General features: G+C 36.7%; 1 protein-coding gene across 3 annotated transcripts in view; it reads left to right on the top strand.

The window, feature by feature from the left end:
* The window catches only part of CDH13 (cadherin 13), a 541,021-nt gene that overhangs the window by 189,857 nt on the left and 325,406 nt on the right, over nucleotides 1-25,758 (top strand). For all 3 annotated transcript variants that reach the window (XM_052797009.1, XM_052797007.1, XM_052797006.1), the window contains exon 4: nucleotides 18,069-18,185. In XM_052797009.1, coding sequence (XP_052652969.1) covers nucleotides 18,069-18,185 — 117 coding nt within the window. The remainder of the gene's footprint in view (nucleotides 1-18,068; nucleotides 18,186-25,758) is intronic.

The following is a 25,758-nucleotide window of genomic DNA, read 5'->3' as shown; positions in this document are numbered from 1 at the left end:
TTCACATGTGTGAAATGTATTTTCCAAAATTATGTCTGTGGACTTGTGCAATGCTGAGTTATGGGGAAGTCCTTTTAGTAGATGTCTCTCTCTAGATAGATATGGATATGCCACACAGCTTTTGTGCCACCTAATGAGCATGAATTATATATTCTTAAATGCTTTTTGCATTTATTAAGCTTAATGTCATTTTTAAAAATACCTGAAAATAAAAATAGGGTTTAGAAGATTTTCTTTAACTTCTAACATGCTCTAACTTTCATCATGGGACAACTAGCTTAATTCACTGTAGTAATTCTGTTATTAAAAAAATGGCATACTAAGCATGTTTTTCCACCAGAAAGTTTCTTTTTAATTCTCAATATTTCATAACTGACACTGTGCTAAATGAGAACATGACTTAACAGTTGATACTGATTTGCATGTCATTTTTTCATTTCACTTTCCTATTCGAAAGGAATCAATGCTGACAAGTTAATGAACTCCAGCTACAAATACATAGATAAGCCAAGGGATAGGTTTAGTACCTGCCTTGTTCTAATTATGAAAGGTTTTCCTTAGGTGACTGTTTCATGTTCACTACAGGGAAACTGGAATGCTCTGTTCTTATAATAACTGTCAACAAAGCAGACTATCTGGAGAAGTGACATAATATTGGGCTATTTATAGAAACCTTTTAGCAAGTCTAAATTCATTTATCCCAGTATATTTAAGTCTTTAATATTTACATGTGGAATACAATTACTTAAAATGAAAGTACACTGAGCCCTAGGGCTCTACATTTAGTAAGGGTTCATAAAACTATGCTGCATTATATCTTCTATTTTTAAATTAACTTCTTGTATAAATTAATAGCCTTAGACAGTAGTAGCAGAGATCAGAACTGTAGAACTACCTCTCAGCAAATTTTTCACTAAAGTTGTTTGTTAATCTTTTGCTCCTGGTATACTGTCAATGAATACATCTAGTATCTAGGAAGTTTTTCCTTTGTGTTTTGGATGGGTTATTTTTATATATATATATATATAATTCCAATTTCTGTTTTGCTGTTGTTTAACACAGATAAACTGGTGAATCTGTTGCAATTGATCTTTTGGCTGGTATCTTCTGCTGCTGGGAGTTCTGATCTGGTCAAATCTAGTTCAGCATTAGAAAAAGCTGAAAATCCTAGGGTCTCTTTCTTAGTCTTATGGGTAGGTTTTTTTTGTCCATACAATTTGAAGCTGCTTCCAGAAAGGAAGAACTGTAAAACAGAGTAAAATTGAGCTCTACATTAACCCATGCCAATCTATAGTGTGTGCAACCCTGTAGTACTTGCTATGCTTGTAGAGGATGAACAGACCACAGTACTCTTCTGTGGTGTAGATTACCAGCAGTGATACAGATAGTTAATCTGATTGGGGAATTTGGCCACCAAAGTAACTTGTGGACTTTTGGAATTAAAGACTTGCTTTCCAAATGTTTGCATGGGTTACAAGACCATGCAGAAATGGAGTGATGGAAGAAAGAAAAGCTGTATGTATTAGCTAGCTTGCGAAGTAAATTTCTGTGGTAACCTTAAAAGGCAGGGAACAGTATGTTTCATACTTTCCATCATGATTTCTCTTTTCAGAAAAACAGGGTGGAGATGGTTGTGGCACACTGCCCTGAATTCCTTGTGCACGCCTTGCCAGGCGTTGCTCTGGCAATGGGAATAAACTGTTGCCTCTAAGGAATACACTAGTGGTATTTGGCCAACCAGACAAGTGGCATAAACAGAAGTTTAAAACTGTATTTTCAAAGTTATGCCTGCACAGTATTAGAAGCCTGTTCTGCTTCCCTTTCGTGCTGATGATGCTGACAGGCAAAGTAAAGGTTTACTGACTTTAGAGAGAGCTCTGATTTTTCAGGAGGAGGGAGCTAGCTGTGTAGCAGAAGAAAATACCTTTTTCTCCCTCCTACCTCAAAACACAACTAAGGAGCACCAGCAGCGATTCTATTATTTATTGAGGATGCCAAGATGAAAGGTTGAAAAGGGTGTGTCTTAAATTTTTTTCCCAAATTATTATCCCAGTCTTGCAACTGGGTATGCATGGGGATGAGTTCTGATGCAGGATTCATTTCTTTATCATTTTAGTACTGTTCATATTTTCCTAACGTGAGAAAAAGGTGAAATAACAAAAAGATTGATCTTTATTTCAAGATTAAAGTTTCAAAAGCTTAAGATTTGAACTTAAATCTTTTGAAGGGGTTTGAAATGCTATTATGTAATCATACCTTTCATTTTAGCTATAGTTGGAAACAATACTATCAACATAGCATAAAAATATTGTTTTTATCATGTTTCTATTTGTATTGCAAGTGTAAATATCTCTCAGGACTTCTAACCTAAATTTACAGGCTCAAGAAGTTTGTGGTTATTCAAGATAAGCTTCAGGCAAGCCTATAAAAACCCTGCTATTTGTTTTGTGCAAATGCAGATCTCATGTTTTTGAAGTGTAGCCATATCTGACATGAGCAGTGGGGTCACTTAAAATCTTTGTTGTTTTTAAAGGTAATGCTATTTCCAGTATATTTCTCGTATTTTCTCAGAAAGTTTAAATGTAGTTGCGGTGTAAGTACACAGATTTAGTAACTCAGAACTAACCTATATCCCTTTATTATTTAATAAAAAAATTGAAGTGCTTGTGATTCAGAGAAAAAGAAAGGGAAAAAAAAAGAAAAAAGACCTGTCTGAGAGTGATCTGGTTGAAATTCCTGTATCTGTGTAGTAAACAAAGTGGTCTGACATTGCAGACTTCAACTGAAGTCTTATGTGGACCCAGTGCCTGAGGAGGGACATGGCTCCCTGAGATGTTGGTGAGACATCACTGAGATGCCTGCCTGCTGGTTCTGCTTCATTACCCAGATGTTCAGATCAGCAGCCTTAATCTGAGGTCTTCCCTGTACTTAACTGCTGTAAAGATTCCTAATAGCATTGATAAACTGTGATTCCATGCTGTCCTCTGGACATCTTGCTTTGGAAGTACGTGCCAAAGTTTTGAGGTCTTCCTTAGTGGCTCTTCACACTGGTTTTGCAGAATCAGCTACAGAGAGGTGGCTTTGAATAATTTCACTGCCAGGGAATGCCTATCACCTCAAGGAGGTGGAAATAAATGGAAACAATATTGCCAGAATTAAAAAATACTAACAGGAAGGAATCCTGTTTGTACAAATTTTCTAGGAGAGAAACTGGGAAGACAGGTAAGGGACAAAGAGGAGAAGTGGAGAATAATAATAAGGTAGAAGTTGTGGCAGATAGAAGGGGTCATGAAGAGCACTGAAATTAAAAAAAAAAAGGGGGGGAAAAGTAGATAGATCAGAGGTTGGAGCGCAGAAAAAAATAAAGGAATAGAATGTAAAAAAAAGAAAAAAATAGCTATATCTGTTCTTACAGGTTTCCTCAAATTGTTCATGCCCCCTCCCTCTGTTTTAGTTTCTCTTTGCAGCCTGTAGCTTGAGTGTCATAAAACTTTGCTAAGATTATAATGCAATACCTTGGCACCAGTCTCTCTTGTTTATGTGTCCATTAGTTCAAAGCCACAGACAGGCAATTTATTGGGTATGAAAAATGTCACCTATGGCACCCTCATTTGCATCTGAAAATTGATTTTTGTCACACTGGGATTTTAGGACAACCTTTTCTGGCAGCCAACATTGCCACAAAGCATAATAAAAATAATTATGTGACCACAAAAGCAGGTAAGGTTCACTGTAAATTTTAAGTCTCTACAGAATTGTAGTTGGTAAGGCATTATTGATGAGATTGTGAGAGACTTACCTGTGGTAATCCTTCTTGATGATTTAGTATTGACACCTAAACTTAAAACATAACTTGTGATTGCTAGCTAAGTATATAACAACGTAATGGTACTTGATTATGTTTAGTGAAACATTCTAGCATGATAGCAGAATATTAGAAATGTCAGTTGAACAATTGATGAACTATTAATTAAGATTTTTAAAGTGATAATTACTGAGCTATGGAATGTTTTTTTTAGAAAGTACTATAAAAAAACCTTTTGATGATCAGTTAAAACACATCACCTACTTAACATTTTTGCAAGTGCTAAGTTAATTCATTTTCCACTTTCTGATGTATTTGGCTCTTGGAGTCTATAAGTTTTTTCTTTTCACTTGTGAAATGGTTAATGTACATGGGAAGATGTCGTTGTCCATTGCGATACTGCAAAATCCTATTAATTATCAGTGTTAAGTTGCTCAAACACTTTCATTAGTTATTTTGGCAAAAAAAATCCCCAGGGTGAGATATATTTACATAACAAATTCCTCTAAAGCTGAATCAACCATAAATGGATTATGCAAACTTGTTTCCTTTCTTGTAGATAAATTGTTTTACAGCAGTGTTCATTATGAGAAAGTTCTTTGCCCACTGTAGTACTTTATCAGCACAGAAAAATCTACAGCTTCAGTTTCAATGGTAAAATGACACCATTCTTTAATATGAATGCAGCTTTTAATCTTAGCTCAGGATGTTGGTGGGGTTTTTTTTCTGCCTTATTTAAAAGACAGGCAAAGGATGGCAATTTGTAAGCTCATATTCCTTAAACCAAGTTTCTGTATGCAGCTATGAAGGGAGTAACATAGTACTTAAAGTGGATGAGCACAATCTGACTGAGATGCATGACAGAGAAAAGAGGGAGGAAAAAAAAGTGATTCTTTGGTATTTAAGAAATGGGTAAGTTTTTATACAAACATTGAAAGTATGCAGTGAAGAAGTTCGGGGTTATTGAAGACTTTGGTTTTTCTAAAAAATAAAAATTTATACCTTTTTTTTTTTAAATCAAATTCATATTCAGTGTTTTAATACTTCATTCATAACACTTTGGCATTTGACTGAATATTGAAAGAAGTGCTCAGAGTGTGACACTACTGGCTGGTTTTGTGGAATGCCTTTACTAGGATTTATGAGATAGGCTGTTAAACAGTAAGCAAGGACTGTGCATACATATTTCACATTCGCTCAATGCTGTTTCTGCTAGCAGAAGGATTTTATCTTAATCATGGGTTAGTCATAGTCCACCAAAAACTAAGCCTGTTTTAAATCATAGGTGGCACAAATATTTCGCACTGAAGTCAGGCTTCAGCTGCTAGGCACACTTGCTGTCATTTGGGACCCACTGGCACTAGTTTCTAGTATTGCTGCTGTCTTGAAAAGGGAGTACCAGGGAAGTTAGTCAGAGACTTTACCTAATTAGTAGTGGGATGAGATGCATCTCTGTTGGCTATCACAAGTGTCACTAAAAATCAGACCCAATACCTTTATATTCCAATGTGACATTACAATTCAGCAAAAACTCAGATATATTTTCGTCTTTGCAAATGGTTTTATTGTCGATCAGTCCTTACAGCCTGGGTTTAAATATTTACTGGGGGAAAAAAAGTACTGTGGTTTTTTTGTTGTTTTTTTGTTGTTGTTTGTTTTGGGTTTTGTTTTTTTGTTGTTGTTTGTTTTGGGTTTTGTTTTTTTGTTGTTGTTTGTTTTGGGTTTTGTTTTTTTGTTGTTGTTTGTTTTGGGTTTTGTTTTTTTGTTGTTGTTTGTTTTGGGTTTTGTTTTGTTTTTTTTAAGTTTCTTTCCATTGTTTTAACAGTATTTCCTCCTTCAGGGTTTGTTTGGTTTGGCCGTCATGACTTTGGCTATATTTTGAATGTAGGCTTTATAGTTTGTAGAAGTAGCCTGGATCATAGTCTGAGAGCATGCTCAGCAACATAGTTTTACCATATTTGGTTGTCTTCAGTTGAAAGTACCCTCTGCTAGTAAAATTCTATGTTTAGTTTTGAACCAATGATTTTGCTGCTATAAATTATTGCATCCAATAGAGAAGAAAAATCACTACTGTCAGTTGAGAAACGCTTAGGCAAATTCAAGTCATTCTTTTACAAATTTAAAAGAAGCAAAAAGGTGTGAGTTTCAGTGTTTCTCATACTGATAGCATCAGCAGAAAAAAAGATTCTACTGTATTTCTATATAATCTACAATGAAATACTAGTGAATGCTTTTTCAAAATTATTGAGACATGCTTGTTACTATCAATATCAACAAGACTACTTGCTTCTCTTTCTTTGCTTGCTCAAAACTCTGAAAAAGGCAAATAATAACTTACTTGAATCTCCATGATTTTTTCCTGACCTAACTACCTGTGCTTTAATCTAGGAAAGTACTAATCCCTGCAAAGTACTTATCAGTAGAAAAGAAACCCATAATTTCTGTCTAGATAACTAGTAAAATGAATTATTGCACAGGTTCCATTTCATTCCGTAGCAAGATTATTCCAAACTTCCATCCTATTTATCATCTTCATGTTTCTGTGAATGATCTTTTCAGCCAAATAAGCTCCCTAGGCCACACTCTCCACTGATTCCATGCAATTCCCTTTTTTATTTTTTTTGTTGTTGTTTGATTTTGCAATTTATGCCACTAGTTCTCCAAGTGGCACAGGCATTACTTACCCTGTCAAGTCATTCAGATCACAGAGATAACCTTTTTGTTTTCATCTTGTGCTGTAAATGTAATAAATCAAATCCTTGCCAAAACCAAGTTTTGAATTTTATATCATGAAATTTGCATTTCATGCTCTGTTGCTTATTCACAGAAGCCATCCAATCTGAAAAGAAAAATAATACCACATGACTTGTGTAACTAATACAGACAAATGTTTCTAAGCAACTGCCTGAGCAATCTGAAGATCAAAAATTACTCATCTGAGAAACTTGCTTATAATGGTAGATAATGTATTTGTTCACAGATTTCAAGGTCTGTTAATGGACAGTTTGTAAACTGAAACAGAGCCAAAAATGTATCAAATTATGAATGCTGCAATTTATTAACCTGTCTTTATGAGATAAATTCAGCAAAATAAAGCTATTTTAAGCTAAGAAACTGATACAGTGCTTCACTCTGAAACGGTTAGGCAATAGCAACCAGAACCTTAAGCACTAAGCTGATAGGTCGATTTTGTTGCAGTGCTACATTCAGATACCAAAGAGAACGGTACAAAGAAAGTTGAATAACGCAGAGTAGAATTAATTTTCTTATATTCCTTGGAAATTCTGCACTTCATAGAAGCAACATGCTGTGAATAATCTGATATACGCAATGGGTCTTTGGTCACATTTTGAAGCAGAACATTTGTACTTGGCATGTGCCATGAGAATTGAAGAATTCATCTTTCGAATTCATAATGCCATTTAAATACAGTCCAGTCGAGATTCTTCTGGGGCTAGCTGCATGATGGATAATTATGAGCAGAAGAGAGATTTTGCTGATTTAGCTCAAGCTGTGAGAACTCAGGTTTTTAATTCTAGAATTCTCCTGTTTAAATTCCAATGTGTCAGTAAAGGCAGCAGACATCCCAGGTCTGACTTTAATGACTTCAGTGACTTTGGGAGCAAGACAATGCATATAGATAAAAATAAAACTCATCTGTCAGAACTGAACAAATATGAAATATGAACAAAAAAGTAAAGTGGAAACTAAGGGGTGGATGATACTCTGTTTTGGTCGGAGCTCAGGTTTTTGAATGCATTTGAATGCATTACTTCTTTCTCAGAAAGACACTGGATTAGAGATCAAGAGACTTGAGTAGACTTTTTAGATCTGTGGGGTGTAAGTGCTAAAATAATGTGGTTTGCTGGAAAGTCTCTGGAGGCAATTATATTAGAACTATAAGGAGTCTGTATCTTCTCTATCCCCTGTGAATGCTTTGACCACTGGACTATCTGTCCCTATTCAGCCACTCCATTGTAGTCAGTAAGGAGCTATGGAGTGCTCCAACCCTGCTCTGACAGTTTTGAGACTATTATTTCTTTTTATTAATCTTGGATGCTGCTTCCCACTGACCGGAAACCTGGAGTAGGTAGCCCATGGCCAGTGTTACAAAAACAAGGCTGTAGGAGTAGCAGTGGAGTTGCCGAATAGATGGGATGCAGGCTGGGAGTAAGGTTGGATCTGTCTTCTCTTGGCCAGGAAACTTTAATAAAACCTCTTTACTTGGTGTTTGTGTAGGTGGTGACCGTTGTCATCCCATGGAGACACTCAGTTAAAAGTCGACAGGTGTGAAGTAGGGAATACAAATATTTCTATGCTACTATGGCTGCAGGTTGTTAGGGCAAAACGCTCAGATCCAAACATATGAATTTTAATGGTATACAGTATTGAACTATCAATGTCACATTTCATGTATTGTAAAGCTGTACTCGACTTTAGTTTCAGCAGTTATAATCCGGGAAAAAAACCCCTTCAAACTATTGTAAACTATAACTCCTGCCATTTTAGGCTCTTTTTCCTGAAGTGTGTGGCAATTAATATTGTTAGCAGCTTGATGATACTGCTCATGAATCATTGATCTGTTCCAGTATAGCAATTAATTTGCTCCTGATTCCTGACAGGTACACTCTTTAAATTTCCTGAATTAGACTTAATTGCCAGCATGTGATTAAAGGAGAAATGTGAGAATCCACTGAGATCTCCAGCCCTATGTCTGCGTCTCCATCTTGCATGTTTCACTTTTCTTTTGGAAATGTTCTGCAAAAAAGCTGAGCTTTGATTTCCCACCCCAAAACGGATATGGCAAAAGCAAAACAATGTTGCTATTTCTAACTAGCGTATTTTACAAGTTCTATAGAAGTTAGATCTAGAAGTAAAATTTGAGTGAATGACTTTTTTTTTTAAGTGTCTTGATAGTCATACTTTTTAAAAAGTTGTTTTATTGCCATGTGAATTTTTAGATACCTCTCGTCTCGCTCAGAACTTCACCTGCATACTCTCTTTTTCAGTAATACTATGTGGGTCTTTAAGACTCTCCAGACTAATGAAAGGTTTAGAACTAATGGGGCATTGTCCTGTGAATTTAATTGGGTCACTATGGTGGGAACAAATAACACAGGGCATGTTCAGGTCTTGTATTTTCATCTTTGACAAATGCAGTCAAAGTCCAGTACAAAGTTGAGTACTACTCAGATAGTAATAAGAAGCTGTTCACAAGGCAGTACAACACCGTCTTTTTCTTTGTATCACAGAATAGAATTAAGCTTCTGGTATCAGGCAGTTACTGTCAGTTAATTTGTCTGTATTGAAGAGTAAAAAGACAGCCCAAGTTGTGAAGTGGATTAATACACTATGATTTCAGCTCTTTGGACTCAGTTAATGCCTGTTAATTAATTTGTTCTGAGTAGCTGGACCAAGCGGTGAAGTGGATTAATGCACTAACATTTCAGCTCTTTCGACCAAATTTCAAATCTAGCTTGGTGAATGAGGAGTTTTGCCATAGCCTAGATCTAAGTGGACATTTTGTCTTCATCACAGACTACCACTTCATTTGTCAGTCTGGCAGCTCCCGTATAGGAAAGCACAAGAATGCCAGCGCTGTAGAGCACTATGTATGCATAGTCAAGTCTAACAGAATATATCCAGATGTTTTTGTTGTGCAGATCTATGATCTAAATATAATGCATTCCTGCTTTGCGGTCTTATGTAACATATTGTTTTTGCTAGGAGTCAAAACGGCTCTGATCTAATGGAAAGGAGGAAGGAAGTGGTGCAGGCACATGACTGCAACATTATGTTACGTGCAAGGGTGTACCAGTACTAATGGAAAGAAAAGTATTGAAACTCCCTTCCAGTTAACTGTCCTTGATTTACTGCAGCAAGAAACAGACTTCTCAGAGTCTCAATGAAAGGGGTCTTGTTTTTCAGCATGAGGTAACCGGCAACTTTTTTGCGATACCCATGACCAGGTCTCCTATATGTAATCTGTGCTGTGCAGAGTATGATTCATCTGGGTGTGCCCAACTGACTGCACATGCACAGCTCAGGTTGCTAAAATGTACAGGGTAGGGTTGTAGGACATACAGTGAGTGTCTGCATTGTGATTTTTTTTTTTTTTTTTTTTTTTTTTTACACTGAGTTTTGTGAAATCTCAGGCCAAAGGCTGAATTCCTCACCCCCCCCGCCCCCGGCTCCGTGAATTTTATGGCATGGGAAAAGAAGATGTTTTTCTGGACAGTCAGGATGAGTGATGTATTGTGAGAGAAGGAATGGATAACATTTAATGTGTGTATCTGTCCAACATGACATGAATTACTTCTCATTTTAAATAAAGATCTGCTTTTATTTAAAGTGAGAAACAATGACCTGGAAGCTTTGGAATCCATGGGTCTGCTGGTAGCTTAACAAGGGTCTTCTCTTTCTGCTCTCCTCCTCCTTGAATTACTGCTTACACCATGCACACTGAGTTTAAAATGCCACTGTTGTGATTTGACAGAATTTATAGATTCCTTGAATTGGCTTGGGTGGCTGTGCATTGGGAAAATGGCAGGGGAGGAGAGAACAGGGTCCTGGATGTGTTATGGTGGGATTTCACGAGATCTAGACAGATCTGTGGCATATACAAATCTATTTGCTGCAGTACTTCATGAATGTCATGTTAGCTTCTAATGAGAAAGCCAGGGGTTAAAATATGGCATTGTGAGGAACTGCTGTTACTTTTCTTGTCTTGAATGAGTTGAAGCACCTGTACCAGCAGTGTTCCTAAATCTACCGGGATTTCAGAAATTTTGACACTGGCTGTGCTTTTGGTGGGGGAATGGAATGGGTTATCTGATAAAGATGGGTGAAATAGGGAAGCTTTGGAGTGGTAATGCCAAGACAGATGTTGCTCAAAAAAAAGCATAAACATATTTTAAAAAAAAAAAGGTATTTCTGGGAAAAAAAATGCAAATTTGAGATGACTTCTGTTTGGGTTGAGTTGTAGCATCAGTGTTCAAGAGAAACAAATTCAAAATAAATGTTAAGAAATGAATGTTTTACAAAGAAAAACAGGACTTGCAGAATTACACTGAGACCTGGAGCAAGAGAAAGTGAGGTGTTACTTGAGAATGCAGGAGGTGCACAGGAAGAACAGAAGGTTCATGCAGAATTTAGAAAAGAATAGCAAGGTAAATAATAATTGTTTAGAATTAGATGAGGGGTTGTTTTGTTGAGGGAATGAAGGTGATGATGAAGTTGAGGGATAACAAGGAATATGTGTTAATAGACCTTTAAAAAATGGTTGAGGAGCAGGACTGAGAAGGTTTTAATTGTAATCACATCTTGGAGCCTTCTAAGAGGTAGGAAGAAGTGCATTTCATGCATCCATTCAGACATGGGACTGGGACTGCAGCCACTATATTAAACAGTATACATGACTTTAACTTACAGTATTATTGCTTTAGGGTATCATGAAATTGCTTTTGTGCAGCACTGTTATAATGCAATGAATTCCATAGCACTTGAGCAATCCAGAACATGGATATAAAATGTGTTAGTTTTCTTCCCTATACTTATAGCTGGTTGCCCTGCAGCAAATAGAAAGCTGTTTTTCCAAGGTAGGACAACTTCTGCTACTTATTTAAAGGGTTTGTTTTATGTAAGAAATACATTTCTTTATTAGAAATTGTCCTTATATCCCAGAAGTGAAACATGGAACAGCTTGTTCATGGCTGCTTGTGTTATTCCATGTTTGGAGTTGTCAGTTGTCTGCTACTGATCCACAGATTTTGTGGCTTTATATAGGTTACTGCCCCACCAAAAAAGTTTCATCTTTGGTTCATTTATCATGCCCTAGAATTGAGATATGTGTTCTGTGTGTTCTTTCTCCTTCTCACTCTGGAGATCAGGATGTTTTCAGTATGTGTGAAGCTTGCTGGGGGTTAAAGGGAAGCTCTCACATTTTGAGTTCCTCCAATAGAAGTGAATAAAGGAGTCCGCTTAGTGGACTCAGTAGGAATATTAAGAGTAAGAAGTTAAGGCTTTGTGTCCATGCTGTGCAATGAATTTTCCATGTGGCTTTGGTTAAGTCTCAAAAGGATCAGATTTGCGAAAGTTTTTAATTGTTTCAGAACTCCACTATGTGTCTAGTACTAATTTCAATATCGGTTTGGTATCTAACCCAATGGGAGATGCTTTCATTAAAAGCAAAAAGAAAACCAAAGCCAAAAAAACCTGTTTTCAAGGTAAATTTTTATTATAGGACACTATTCTTAAGGCTCATATGCCTTGGAAATTGCATCAGCAAGTGCTTTCCTTATTTATGCTACATTTACTTAAGGTGCTGAAGGTTTTGGGACATCTTTAAAAATTTTGAATTTTTTTCTGGCATATTGGAAAAGCAGTCTGGTTTTGTTTGCTTTGCAACCAGTGTAAGCACAGTGGAGATGGGGAGAAGGGTATTTTTAATGGTGATAAGGGATGTGTTGTTAGTGTATCCTAGTGAAGACAGAGGCATAAGGTCAGCTGTTGTATTTTTCTTTAAGCCCATATTTGCAATGCTGTTTGACAGATGCAGTCAGTCGGAGCGTATTTGGTTGTTTGTGTATAAGGGATACCTCATTATATTTAATGAGCAGTGTGGAACCAATATGAGATTTCCTGAAAGGGGGTGATTCACATATGGTTCAAAATGAAAACAACACTCACTAAATTATGATAAGTCTGAAATGTTAATTAAAAAAAGAGAAGGCACTTGGTTGTCATTTCTATATTATTCTCAGAACACGTAACTCCCATGGTTAATGTGTACAAAAGAAAAGTTAATGGTATTTAGTCCATTATCATAGAAAAACTTTTCCCTGACACAGAATAAGGCAGGTGTGAAGATAAACGAAACTTATACTTGAATAGAAACAGGACTTTTCCATCAGAAAAGATACTGCAGAGGTTCAGGACAATAATGGAAAGTATCATTTCACAAAGCAAAAGTTCATATTTGTCTCCACGATAGTTGACATTTTGTCACATATGCATTACAAAACCACTTTAGAATAAATTAGCATTAAAGTAGTTATGATTTATACATGATGGAATGACTTGAACAAGAATGAAATTTTTCCTAATATGTTCTTGACTCTTCTAAAGATAAAAGGAACCTCCATCCTATAAAAATACATATAGCACAGCTAGATGAATGGCACAGTAGCAAAGCTGTAGTCTGAGATTACCAAGTATCTATGAAGTTAACAGGTATACTGGTTAGGCAGTGTAAGGATCTGCCTCTCTATTTATGTAACAATTATAATAGTAGAAACACCCAGCGTAATTAAATCAAGTTCCACCAGCAATTTCCATTACCCAGATGTTATATCTGACCATGCTTCAGAAGCCTGGAAGCTTATGTGCTCTGACATAACTGATTCCCCTTAGCACGCTAGATTTTAGCTGGGTTTGCTCTTCTGAAGTATACAATGTGATTCTTAGGGTGACATTTACAGGCATTGAGGACAGACTACTTTTGAGCAGATGTTTGTGTGTATGCCATTGACCTTTGCAATTCTTAACTTTATTCATTGAGTTAATTATTTGTTTCAACAGTTGTTCTTTAACTTACAAAGGAAGTTCCAGCACATTTCTTAGATTTTCATATTATTAACAGCATGAGAAAATATTTTTCTGCTTCGGCACATGTTTTAGAAATCATTAACTATTAATACTGCTGGTAATAACAATATTCTGATGATAGAAATAACACACATAAAGCAACTACTTGTGAAATTTCAGCTGAGAATTATATAAAGATTATTTCTTCTTAAGTTGGCCTGCATGCAGTTTTAGTTTTTCAGTCTTATCTAGTCATGTTATTTTGTAGGAAGACTGATATACCACTGAATACCACATCCCATTTGCTACTTCAGAGGAATTTTGCTTGCAACAAGCATCCAACTAATTTTGTTTATTTTTTTGTGTTTGGGACTGACCTCTTTTTATACCATCAAGCTTAGTATATAAAAACAACTAAATGGCAAGAAACTCAACCACTTTTCTGGTCACCATAGTGGATTACAGATTGCCACTCCAGTGATGTTTCCAACCCTTATTGTGACAAATCAATATCAGTATTCAGCCACCTTATTCCCATGACAGGTTCTAATGAAATTTTCTTTGCCAAGAGTAATGGTGCCTGCTACTGGATAGTGACTAGGCCATTCATTCGAATATTCAAGTACTACAATGCTCCCAAGAACCCCTGGTAAAAAAGAAAGAAAAACAAAACAGAGTGGAGGGTTCTCAAGGGATCTAGGGAAATTGCAATTTGTGTAGCATCGTAGTTTGGGCAGGCTGGTATCTTTCAATAAAAGCCTAACCTAAATGCTGGAAAAATGAGGAGGCTGTGTTTGTTGCTTGCTTAATGTGAATAGGGAATCAAGCTTTGTTGCCAGTGAATCAGCATATTGGGTGCTGAACAATTGCTGTACCGATTTCACGTCTAGAAAGGGAATTTAATGAAGTAAAAAATAGGGTGTAAAAGCTGGTTATGAATGGTGGACAGTGAAATGATAGGTGGATTCTGATCAGGTAATCTGCTGAAAACCAGCAGCTGAAAGATAGTGATCACAAATGTGATATTGCAGTTAAATAGTAAAAATAAAGAACCTGGTGGGATTTCTCTCCTACCATCTTCGTTTAAAACAAAACAAAAAACCCCCAAACCACTCAGAAAACCAGAATTTTTATTTTTGGTGCACTTTTCTTAGGAAGGCATATATTTATTATAATACATATATATTTAAAATTTTGCTTGTGGATGGATGTTTCTGGACATACACCTTAGGTTTCTGTTTGTTGTACAAAGCAGCAGGCGTGGGAGAAGCAGATGGTAATCATAGCCATTGGCTTTCTGGATGCTGTTTGAACACCACACATCTGGGAAATGCCATTCTAAGCTCTCCAGACTTCTGGCACATAAATACTTGTCTGGAGTCATGGCTGCTACAAAGACATGGTAGGTACTGTAGTCTTTGATCAGCTGGTTCCAGCAACGATGATGGAAAACTCCTTTGTGGGCTTCGCTTATGTCAAGGGGCAAAAGAAGGCTCCTGTTATAATGTCAGCCTGATATTACAAGAAAATTTGGAGTAAAAATACCGACTCTATCTGGAGTGATTTCATATCCCTTGTGAGTTGCTTCTTCAAGAAATTAAATAGGTGAATTCAGTAAAAATTATTATATATGCAGTATATCCACCCATGAATGAGAATCTTTTCAGTGTTTTAACTGTTGAGTCAGGTGCTAAGTGCACATATAATTTCAGATTCCTTGGTTTCTGTCTTATATGCTGGTTGAGGATCAAACTGTCAGTTGCAGCTGCTTGGCATTAAGCAAGATGTTCTTTCTTTTTCCCTGTTCTTTACAAATGGGGAAATCATTATGATAACCACAAACAGCAATGAATTATTAAATGTGTTGGTGAAGTACTCTTGACCTTTTCTTCCCTTCTGTTTACCTGCATTCCGTAGTGATGCTTTTGGCTACTCATTTAATCAGTCATGTTGCTGTTAAGCACCAGGGGATGATAAGAAAGAGAGAAATAATCATGAAGAAATCACTATTTAAAAACCAACACTGAGATTTGAAGAATAAACAGTGTGAAGCATACTCAGAGAAGTGCTTACATTTGCCTAATCTGCAGAAGCTTTCTTCTCCATGCAGCAGACTAATTGTGCTTAGAAACAAACCAATAATACTATTTCTTCCTTTTTTTTGTTCCAAAGTCCTGCTTGGAAATCTGGACTTGAAGGCTTTAAGTCTTACCGCCCTCCTGCTTTCCTTTAGAATTTCATTGTTTTGTATTAATGACTGCAGTGTTGACTCATTGAATATAATTTGGCTGCTTCTTCCATGTGTGGACCTTCTGGGAAAGTGTAAGGATAACCTGTCATGAGAAAGTGATGAATTAATTGTGTATGGATCTATGAGTAACAAAATTGGGAGATCTAGATATTGAACAATCTGAAAATTCCTTTTACTTCTCAAACTAGCATAGAAAGAAATATGAAACATTCAAGGTTGGATGGGGCTCTGAGCAACCTGATCTAGTTGTCTCTGCTCGTTGCAGGGAGGTTGGACTAGATGACCTCTAAAGGTCCCTTCCAACCCAAACCATTCAATGATTCTGTGATACAGAGAGATGTAAATCTGAATAAATGTCTTGCTCATTCCCAGAGAGCATGCATCTGGGAGTTCTTCCTTATATTTTCATGAGCTGAAGGGCAACTATGAAGATAGGAGTTAGCCCAAGTGAAAATTGTGATCAGTTGAGCACTGCTGCTGCTGAGCTAAAGAACTGATATTTCCTTTTAGACGTACTGGTAGTCACTTTTACTCTCCTTAGAAATGTCACAGACACATGCCAGCCAAACTGTCTGCTGTGTTTACAGTGTAAGTGATTTTGAAAGCTTACTGCTCTGTGCATTTGCCTTTGGACAGAATTCAGCTCTTTCCTTTTTATTTGACACTTCAGATGTTTTTATCTTGAACTTTCTCATGAATTTTTATTAAGGAAAATTCTTTTGGGAGAGGAATTGAAAGACAAAAATAGGGACCCAAGTGGCCTGCAGACTGAAAGATTAGAGAGAAGTGGCAAAGCCTTTGGGAGAGATGGGAACGCTGTATCAGGGCGAGCCTCAAAAAGTTAAGAAAATTGGTAAAATTGTGAGAAGGGATTCTCTGCGTGGTTCCCGCTGCTCCTTGACTTTATCGTGACTAAAGCTAACTGTTGAAGACTTGAGTTTCCCTTGCTGCTGTTTGTTGTCAAATTTGAAAAGTGATGCTAAAGTTAGCAGAGGTGGAGCAGTGTTTTGGTGATGATAGACTCATTAGATGGGAGGCACCTCTACAGATGGCAGCAGGAGCAGCCTGTGGAGTTCTTGACTGATGGATAACCAGATTGTGCCACCAGGAAAACTCCTTATGTAATAAAGCAGCAGCTATTAAAACAACAACATGGATTCCAGAACTGAGAAACTTAGGGGTTTGGAGTTTCTGCGTTAAGAGAGCAGAGAAAAGTGTCATCTGTAGGATGTAACTACCTTATTGGAATTAGACTTTTATTTTCAACCTATGATTTCTTTTGTAAAACTGTCACAACAACTTGAATGAATAGTAGTGATCTAAATCTTTCGCAGTTTCACAGTTCCCAACACAGTACAAATTTTTGTGTTAATTCGGTTTGGGTTTTTTTGTGTTTTTTTGGTTTGTTTTGTTTTCAAAAAGGGGCCTGGATCAAGGGGAGAGCTTTGGGAGGTGGGGAGAGGCTGTTTTTGACCTTGGTAGTAACTGTGCTTGGAGAAGAGAGTTGCAGAGACCGTAGGAGGAAGCAAAAGGAAGAGGGTGGTCTCTGGGAAACTGCAGCTCATGCAGAGAGAGCACAGAGGATCAGAGAGCAGACAGGGAAGGAAGGCAAAGGTGTGACAGACAGAGTTTTCTAGGGGCCAGAGGCCACTGTGAAGAGTTTGCTGTAGCTCATAAAGTGCTGAGTTGCCTGAAGCTCAGCTAGAACTAAATACTCCAGTATATGCAGCAGGAAAAGTAAGGCTGGTGTATAAACCATTTCTACTTTTGTTCTTTCTGATATAGTAGCATGAAGTTTTCTCTAAGAAAAAAATCAAAACCAACCCCACAACAAACCCAAACAAACAACCTAAAACACCCAATAAAAAAAACCCCTACTAGCTGATCTTCTAAGTTACACCTGGGTTTTGATGTCTATTTTTAAGTTACAAGCTTTTGGTGTTTATTAAGTGTTTATTAGCTGGGGACAGTCTCAGCAAATTCATCTGTAAGTTCTGTCTGATTAAAAAGCCCGCACTGAGAACCGACCAAATATAAATGCAATTTGAGAGGTGAAAATTATGTAAGACATTTAAAGTGTGGCTTTTTACAAGTCTCATGCAAGTATTTGAGGTAAGCCAGACCTTGTTTAAGGTTTATGATTTAAGCAGTCATCAGGTTAGGATGGTAGACATACTTGCTTAGGTTTAAAATCAGTCTACAGGAACACAAAACCAATACGGCCTGTCTACTGTCACTGTAGTAAGTCCAGTAACCTGACAGATTTAAATAAATAGTTTGATATGTTATCACTAATTTCTGGAAAACATATAATACAAAACTTAGATTCTGGTAGTTCATGTTAATTTTGCCTAAAGATGCAGGGAATGGAAATAACAACTGAATATTGTTTTGAAAATCTTTGTAATTGGTCTTTTTCTTTTTTAGGAAATCTTAAAGATAGAAGGCAACCTTGGAATTCCAAGACAAAAAAGGGCTATTTTGGCAACTCCAATATTAATTCCTGAAAATCAAAGACCACCGTTCCCCAGATCTGTTGGCAAAGTAAGTCAAGAAAGAACTGTATTAGGTTTTGATATTAAATAATTGATCTATTTGTCTTAAAATTTTGTAATACCTATCATGTTGGTAGTAGTATCTCGGAAAAAATTAAGAAACGTAAAACTGAATAGAGAAGATTGTTTTTCTGTCTATAGTATGTAGACAGATGAAAATGGCTTTCTATTCATGGCAGACTTTAACAGCATACATTCTGGTAAAAAGCATTAATCAGCGACGTATGTTTTCATGTATCTGCTACCTTCAGTAGAGGTTGCTGCCTACCTGTGTATCTGTGTGTTAGACTGGGGCTGAAATCTAGGCCAGGAATGTTATGATGAATATCCTCCTGCATAGTGTGGATTATATTGTTTCTATTCTCAAGACCTAGAAGGAATTCATAAGGTATTACATGTAAAAATGTCTTTTGTTCATTCCTTAATTAATTTCTAGTGTCCAAAGACGAAATAAGTCTTTGCAGATGTTTTCAGTTTTATTTTTTTGTTATTTGCAAAGGTCTGACAAAGAAGTGGAAAGTTTTTCTTGTGTCTGCAGGCAACCAGATAGATGAGAGTCCTAAGAGCCACTTTTCCAGAACTTCAGATATACAGCTTGTATATACAAAATCATTAAAACTAAAATGCCAACAATCGTTCAAATGACCATTTAGGCATCAGAAGTTGTAATTACATGAATATATTTTGCATGTTGGCAGTTTTGAAATGGGAACTCCTATGCATTGGTCTGACTTTAGTAGGTATGTTAATGGCATGATGGCCTACCCAGCTGTGGAGACTATTCCTAATTCCCACAGATATGATCACTGGACCTAAATGCGCAGCCCGAGGGCAGAATTTTACTCTACAATTGATGTGTCATTTAGCCAGCTGGCACCTAATTGGTTACTTTAATAATTAGGAAAATTTGTTTTCCTATCAGTAAAAAGAATAATCTATGAAGATTTAATTTTCTCCCCTTTCCCCATCAATAATTTGTACTGATCTCATAAAGTTCTGTAAGTTTTTCTATCTTTCTGAAATATTTTTTAATGTGTCCTAAACTTTCTAAAGACATTTCTGATTTTTCCTTCACGTTTCAGTGTCTGAGAATTAATGATCAATAACTAAAGTAAATATTGTTGGTTAATATGTTAGTGATAGTTAATTTTTAAGACTTCTGTTGTGCCATTTTAAAGCAGTCAGAGAATTAAAAAGGTTATTTATATGCAGATCTATAGCCTTTCTTTTTTTTGTTACTGATTTATTTCTCCCTGCCCCATTCCACCCCTACTGCTTGTGAACACTGAATTTTTGGATCTGAGGTAGACTGAGTTGCTCTCTAGAAGTGCTTTCATTAAGAATTTTTATTGGAAGTTTAGAATGCCAGTCCTGGTAACTGAGGCTCCTTAAGCAGAGTGAGGTGAATTGGGTCCTATTTGTACTTAAACATTTTCCTGGCATTTTGTCATCTTGATTTGTTATCATTCCTGAAATGCTAGTCAGGGATCACAAGTGCATTAGATGATGTACAAACACAGGAGTGCAAAAGCATCCAGTGGTCTGTTTTTCAAAGGCTCTAAGATACCTATCTTTAACTAATGTTTAAATTATAGGAACTGCAAATGATCAGCATCTTGAAATACTTTGAGCTGTCATCAGTTTTAAAAGTCTTTAAATATAATCTTTTTTCAGTATATTTCTAATTTAGGTATCTAGACATGAGTATTTTGGCTATAGTGTATTGCAAGTAGTAACATAGAGTGTATATGTGTCAAGTGAGACAAAAATTTTAGAGATATTTAAAATAATGGAATGAAACATTCTAGGTCAACTGCAGTAATTTGCAACTGAATGCTTAACAAAGCATAAATAAAAAGGTTTGAAGCCTCAGACATACTGACGGTAGGGAAGAGAGTCTATTGTTCTCTAACTAAAAAAATCAGTAGGAGTCAATGCTGAAAATAAAAGTAGTTCTTTTAGGTCTTTTTGACATGTCACAGATCTTCATAAGATAGTCCATGAAGTCTTCAGAAATAGAATAGTCTGTACTAATCTAGAGAGCCTTAGACACCCAATTCATGTACTTGTTTCAGATCCTGCACAAACTGTAGAAGTTGTTGATCATCTGTCTCGTTTAACTTTAGATGTTTATTGTGAACTGTACGTAGCTTCATGATTTTGCAAAATTTCATTTAGTTGCCCACTTCTGTGAGGCACAAGAAACACATTTATTTTCTTTTCCACAATATTTTGGGGCTTATCTTCAGAAGCCTCAAGAGGACACTGCATGGACTGATGAGTTACAACTTCTGATGTGTATGAATTTCTCTTGAACTTAAATTTTGCCATCTCTGGTCCGTTGTAATCATTGTGAAGGGACATTGCAAATGTACTTAGTAGCTGGTTATTTAGTGGTTTCTAAAGTGTTTTGGGGAAGAGAGAAAACATACAGAGAATGGATAATTTGCATGTTATAATAGAATTTTAAAAATGAGACAGAAGAAGAAAGGAAAGCAGATTCTGGATCAAACTTCTGTCATGTAACTGCTGGCAGTCAGGGCTGAGGACTTGTGTAGGTTTGCTGTGATGGGAACAGCAGAGTTTCTCATGCTGTGGGGGCTTGCAAGGACTTGCCCTGTCTGCCCAACACCGTGAGCAGTGTCCTTCTGAGCTCCTCTGTAATGGGCATTCCCAGTCAAATCTCTGTGAGATTGAACTGCGGGGCGGTTTAGATTTTATTCAGACATAGCAATAAAATAATTTAGGAACAAGGAATTCCAATACAATAACGTGTGTGTGTGAATAACCACACATTTTCCAGCGTGAAAAATAATTCCAACTTTTGTTTTGCTTTCATCTTTGTTACTGCAATGTTACATTTTCTGCTCATCAGGAATGTGAAGCTTCCCTGAGTGAAATATAGGATAGTGATAACTTCAGACATGACTAGTTCTGTTTGATACCTTCATGTGGTCCGGTTTGCATGTCCACATAAAAGTTAGGTTTCCAGTTGTACCTTGAGTGTGTTATTTTCCCTTTCTTTCACCTGCTCTAGCAAATTACTGGTGTAGTTTATTCATCTGTCCTGACTGCCTGTTGCTTTCCAGCCCATTCTATGTTACCTGGAAATGCACAAGGTTGTTTGGAAGTGATTGCAGCAGCTACCAACAGTTGAACTGCTTATTAGTGCTTAGCTGGGAGCAGAGCAGATGTGCAAAAATAGGAGAGCAGAGGAGAACCATTACTTAGGTTTTATTTCACAATTAGGAAACAATAGCATAAACAAAAAAAAAAAGTGGATTTTAGGGGACTTTATTCATTACGGTTTGGTAATATAAATCAGGAAGGAGAAATTGCACTGGACAAGTGAAAAAAATGGTTTGTTTTAATTAATTACAAGAATTCAAATTAGTATTTAGCCTAACAAGGAAATACATGTGTAGAGGCTGTTCTCTGTGCTTTTACTGGCTTTCCAGCATACCCACTTAGGAATTAGGTTATTGCCTTGCCATTTGCACACCCTTCATTAGGGTATCTCTTAATTAAATAACTATCATAGATGTGCTGTGCTTGTAGGTAGAGGAATCTCACCTTATAGCAGAATTTAAGCTTTTGCATATTATCCTTCATTCCTGAGGGAAAATATTGAGATTAAAATATTTTAATACAATCTTGGTAATATGGGCTTTTGTGACCAGATGGCCCAGGCTACAACTGTTGACTGTTATTGATGTGTTTTGTTTAGCTCTTGCTGATATAGCACAGGGATATGATATTCAATTTTTAGTCTCTCTCCATATGTTACTTTTCTGGTTTATTTGTCCACATCAAGTCAAATGAAGTACAAAACAGTGGGATGCAGGATTATCTTGTAATTATGGTGATAGGTTATTCACCACTACACTATGGAAACGTTTCCTAAGACTAATTTAAGAGTGGTGGTTCTATGCGCCTATTTGGCGACAATCTCCAGACACACCTTAACTGTGATGAACTACTGCATGATGGTACTTTTTGAAGTTTAATCCTTACACTGATGCAGAGCTCAAAGTGCAGGAAGGTAATTGTAGAGATGGCCAACAAGTTCCAGCTCTTCTTCCAGACATTAGGAGAGAAGGACATCTGCAAAGTGAGAGTATTTTAATATAGGCTGTGAAAGGTTTTGATATGGATTTCATTGATGGACATATGATGCATCCAGGATTCTATTCTTTAATTTAAAGGAATTGTCCTTTGTAAGAATGAATATTTTAATTGTTGACACATAAGATCTGGCCTGGTAAAAATTGGCAGGACTTTTTATGCTCAGTGAAGGCCAGAAGACAGAGAGGTACACAGGAGACTTTGTAGGAAGCTGCTGAATGAGGAAAAAGCAAAACCTTATTTTTTTTGCTGGTAAGAGAATTTTTTTCTTTGTTACTTGGCTGTTTTGTCCTGTTGGAAGGAGGGGGTGTTTGTTCAGATATTTTGCATCAGATACTGTATATATACTCCCTGCCTCTGATCTGGGCTGATGGACAGTTAGCTGCCAAATGACAGTTAGATGGCAGGACTGACCTAAACAAAAGCTCAGGAGTAAAAGTGGTGCAGGCTAGCAAATGGGGTAGAAATCTTTAAGATCTATGAGGAGGTGGATTTTTTTCCTCCTCTGAGCTGTGAATTTAAGGCAAAGAGAAAACACAGCTTGTCTGTTAATGCAGCAATAGAAAAAAAACCTGAAGAGGGGAGGAAACTGAAGATAACTGGATGGAAAAGCTGCTGGAAGCTTATTATTTTTGAGTGGCTATCTGATTGAGACTATTTATATATGATAAATTATATGCTTCACAGAAGAGAAGCGTTAAGTACTAAAGATGCAGCTGGAAAAAAAAATGCCAAACTTCAGGCAAAATTTTGAAAAGGTGACAGAAGTGTCAAGAGAAATGATTGTGATCCACCAACCTGTGAAGAGAACCTAGAGAAAAGGATTGTAGATTAGAGGAGGATATGTGAAAGACAACAGAGGAACAAGAACAACAGTGAAATAAAAGCTGAATTAAGAAGTGCCTTTGTTCTACTGGAAAATTAGGCAGAAGATGAGGGGGTGGGGAGCGAGAGTCTAAAGAGAAGTGGAGGAGGAAAAGGACCTAGCTAGGATGGGTGTCCAAGTGTGGAAGATAATGGTGTGCGCTAACAGAGAACAGAACGATGCACAGAACAGAGGAGCTATACCTAAAAGCCTTTCCAACACTACAAGAGAGATCCGCGTGACTCCTTACCAACTTCTCAGTTGGTAAAGGTCTGAATCTCAGTTCTTGGTCTGAATCTTCATGTCAGTTACTGAAAATGGTGCAGAAGCAAGAGAATGTATTTCTTATTATGAAACTAGAAGTGGGTCTGAGGTCTACAGGAAAAATCCACTGGATTTTTTAAAATTATTTTTTAATGTCCATTTGGTTGTTTTCCAATTATGACCACATCGAATGTAATGATCATGCTGTGCCAAAGAGTATGCTCAGAAAAAAGGAGGTGGTCATCAGCAAGAATTCTGACTTGTCCAGAAGGCAAGAACATTTCAGTGACAGCTGAAAAAGTGGTGTCATCAGGGAGGTGTTGGAATGATTGGCTCCTGGGAAGCATTGCAGGGTGAGGACCTTTTTCAGAGAGTAGGTGGAATTACTCAGGTACAAGGAATTCTGGTTTCTTGCATCAAAATCTGATGGCGTATAAGTACAGCACTCTGCTAAAGTATGTGTCTATCATTCTATGCAGGAAAAGACACATCCACAGATGAGGATATATAAACAAGCAGCAAACAAAGTGTGGTAGAAAGATGTGCAGAAAAGGGGTGTGTGTGGGGAGGAGTCTTATTGATGAATAGCACTTGGGCAATAAAGACAGTCTTAATAAATAAAGCTCTTTCTAATCCAGCAAGAAAAAAGATTGGGATTAGAGAAAAATCAAGTTATGGTACCAGTACAGTAAGATTGGGCAGAAATATATGTGAGCTCCATTTGTTCAGCCTTGCACAGTAAGTGTTTTCTGTAAATCCAGAGTGAGTGTAATGATTTAAGCGAAAGGAATACACTGGTGTAATAACTAATGGATATAAATTTTGGCGTAAGCTTAGAAGAAAAGTTTCTAGTCCCCAGAGAGGAGGAATTAATTTCCATAGAAGTACTGAGGAGGGAATACAAAGTTTGATAAATATACGATCACAGCTGCATGATACAGCTGCTTCTGATCGTGTAAGAACAGACACCTAGAGGTTTCCTGCTATTCTAGTGTTCTTGAAAAATGTGTAATACCCTGCCGAGTTGGACCTGAACAGACTGTTGGAGATGTCAGAGTTTAACATCTGATCAAATTCATGGCTTGCATGAAGGGATGGCACACTTTTGACCTTCATGGAAAAATACCAACCTACCTCAGCAATGAATGTAATGAAATGAACAGCACTCCATTAAATTAAAGGCCTTTCAATGCAAGTACATGAATTATTAAACTACAGCATATTAATTTTCATTAAAGGATATGTATTTGATGTCCTAACAAACCATTAAGTGAAAACAGCACTTCAAATTTATCTCTTTTTCTGAGGTCTCTCCTCAAACTTGCCTTTTGTAAAAAATATTGATAGTCACATAAACAATTCCAACAGGATACATTTGTTCTCTTTAAGCTAACAGAATTTTAATGGAAAGCCTTGTTAAAATACTCCTGTTTACTTAAGATCTTTCAGAAGAATCATACTTGAGCAGCAGATGCCTTGGAAAACTGGAAAATAATAAGAATTTACCATTTTTTCAGTGTTTGGTGTCATTAAGAATAAAAGAATTTTTAAACATTTGACGAATACTTTCCAATCTAGTTACTATGGTTACAAGTTTGTTGGAGATAAAGCAGTTCTATGGCAATGATGGAATTAAAGTTTCTGCCCAATATTGAAATATCCAGTACCTAATTTCCTGCTTCATAATAAATCATGCTAATGACCTTATGAAGAGCACCAAACAGAAGAGATTTTATGCTCTGAAGCTGTTCAGCAAAATATACTACAGTTTAACTGTCACATTGTTTGTGTTAACTTTGATCTCGGAAGTTGATATCTTAAACTGTGTTGCAGATGAAGGTAGAGGTAAAAAAAGTCTGTCCCTGCCAGTAAATTACTGATGTAAAGTAACTAAGATGAAATAAAACTCTGGCAACTAATTTTTTGTTGACACACTAATTGAATTTTAGTCTCAAGTTTAAGGAAAACATTTGGATTATTTTTAGATCCGAAAGCTATTTCATCTAATGATGCCTGATGTTAGACGCCCTTCCATAATTTTTTTTCTTAAATGGTTAATATAGTCATCTTTGCAAAAACAAACCCAAAGAATCTCCCCAAAACTCCAGGCCTGTTCCAGCTTCCTTGACCCAAATAAACTGCCAGGCTCATGTTTTAAGAATCACATGTGGAGTGTGATTCTGTACCTGGTCTTACTGAACATACTATGAATGGAGACTGCCATCAACAGCAGCAGCCAGAAAGCCCCTTCTAGTGCTGCAGAATAATAGTGATTAAATTGCCATTCCGTAACTCGGTTCTCTGTGGT

Source organism: Harpia harpyja, chromosome 9 (assembly GCF_026419915.1).
Source record: "Harpia harpyja isolate bHarHar1 chromosome 9, bHarHar1 primary haplotype, whole genome shotgun sequence".
In the NCBI taxonomy this organism is placed as follows: Eukaryota; Metazoa; Chordata; class Aves; order Accipitriformes; family Accipitridae; genus Harpia; species Harpia harpyja.
Note: the sequence above shows the minus strand (reverse complement) of the source record. Positions and strands in the feature narration are given on the sequence as shown.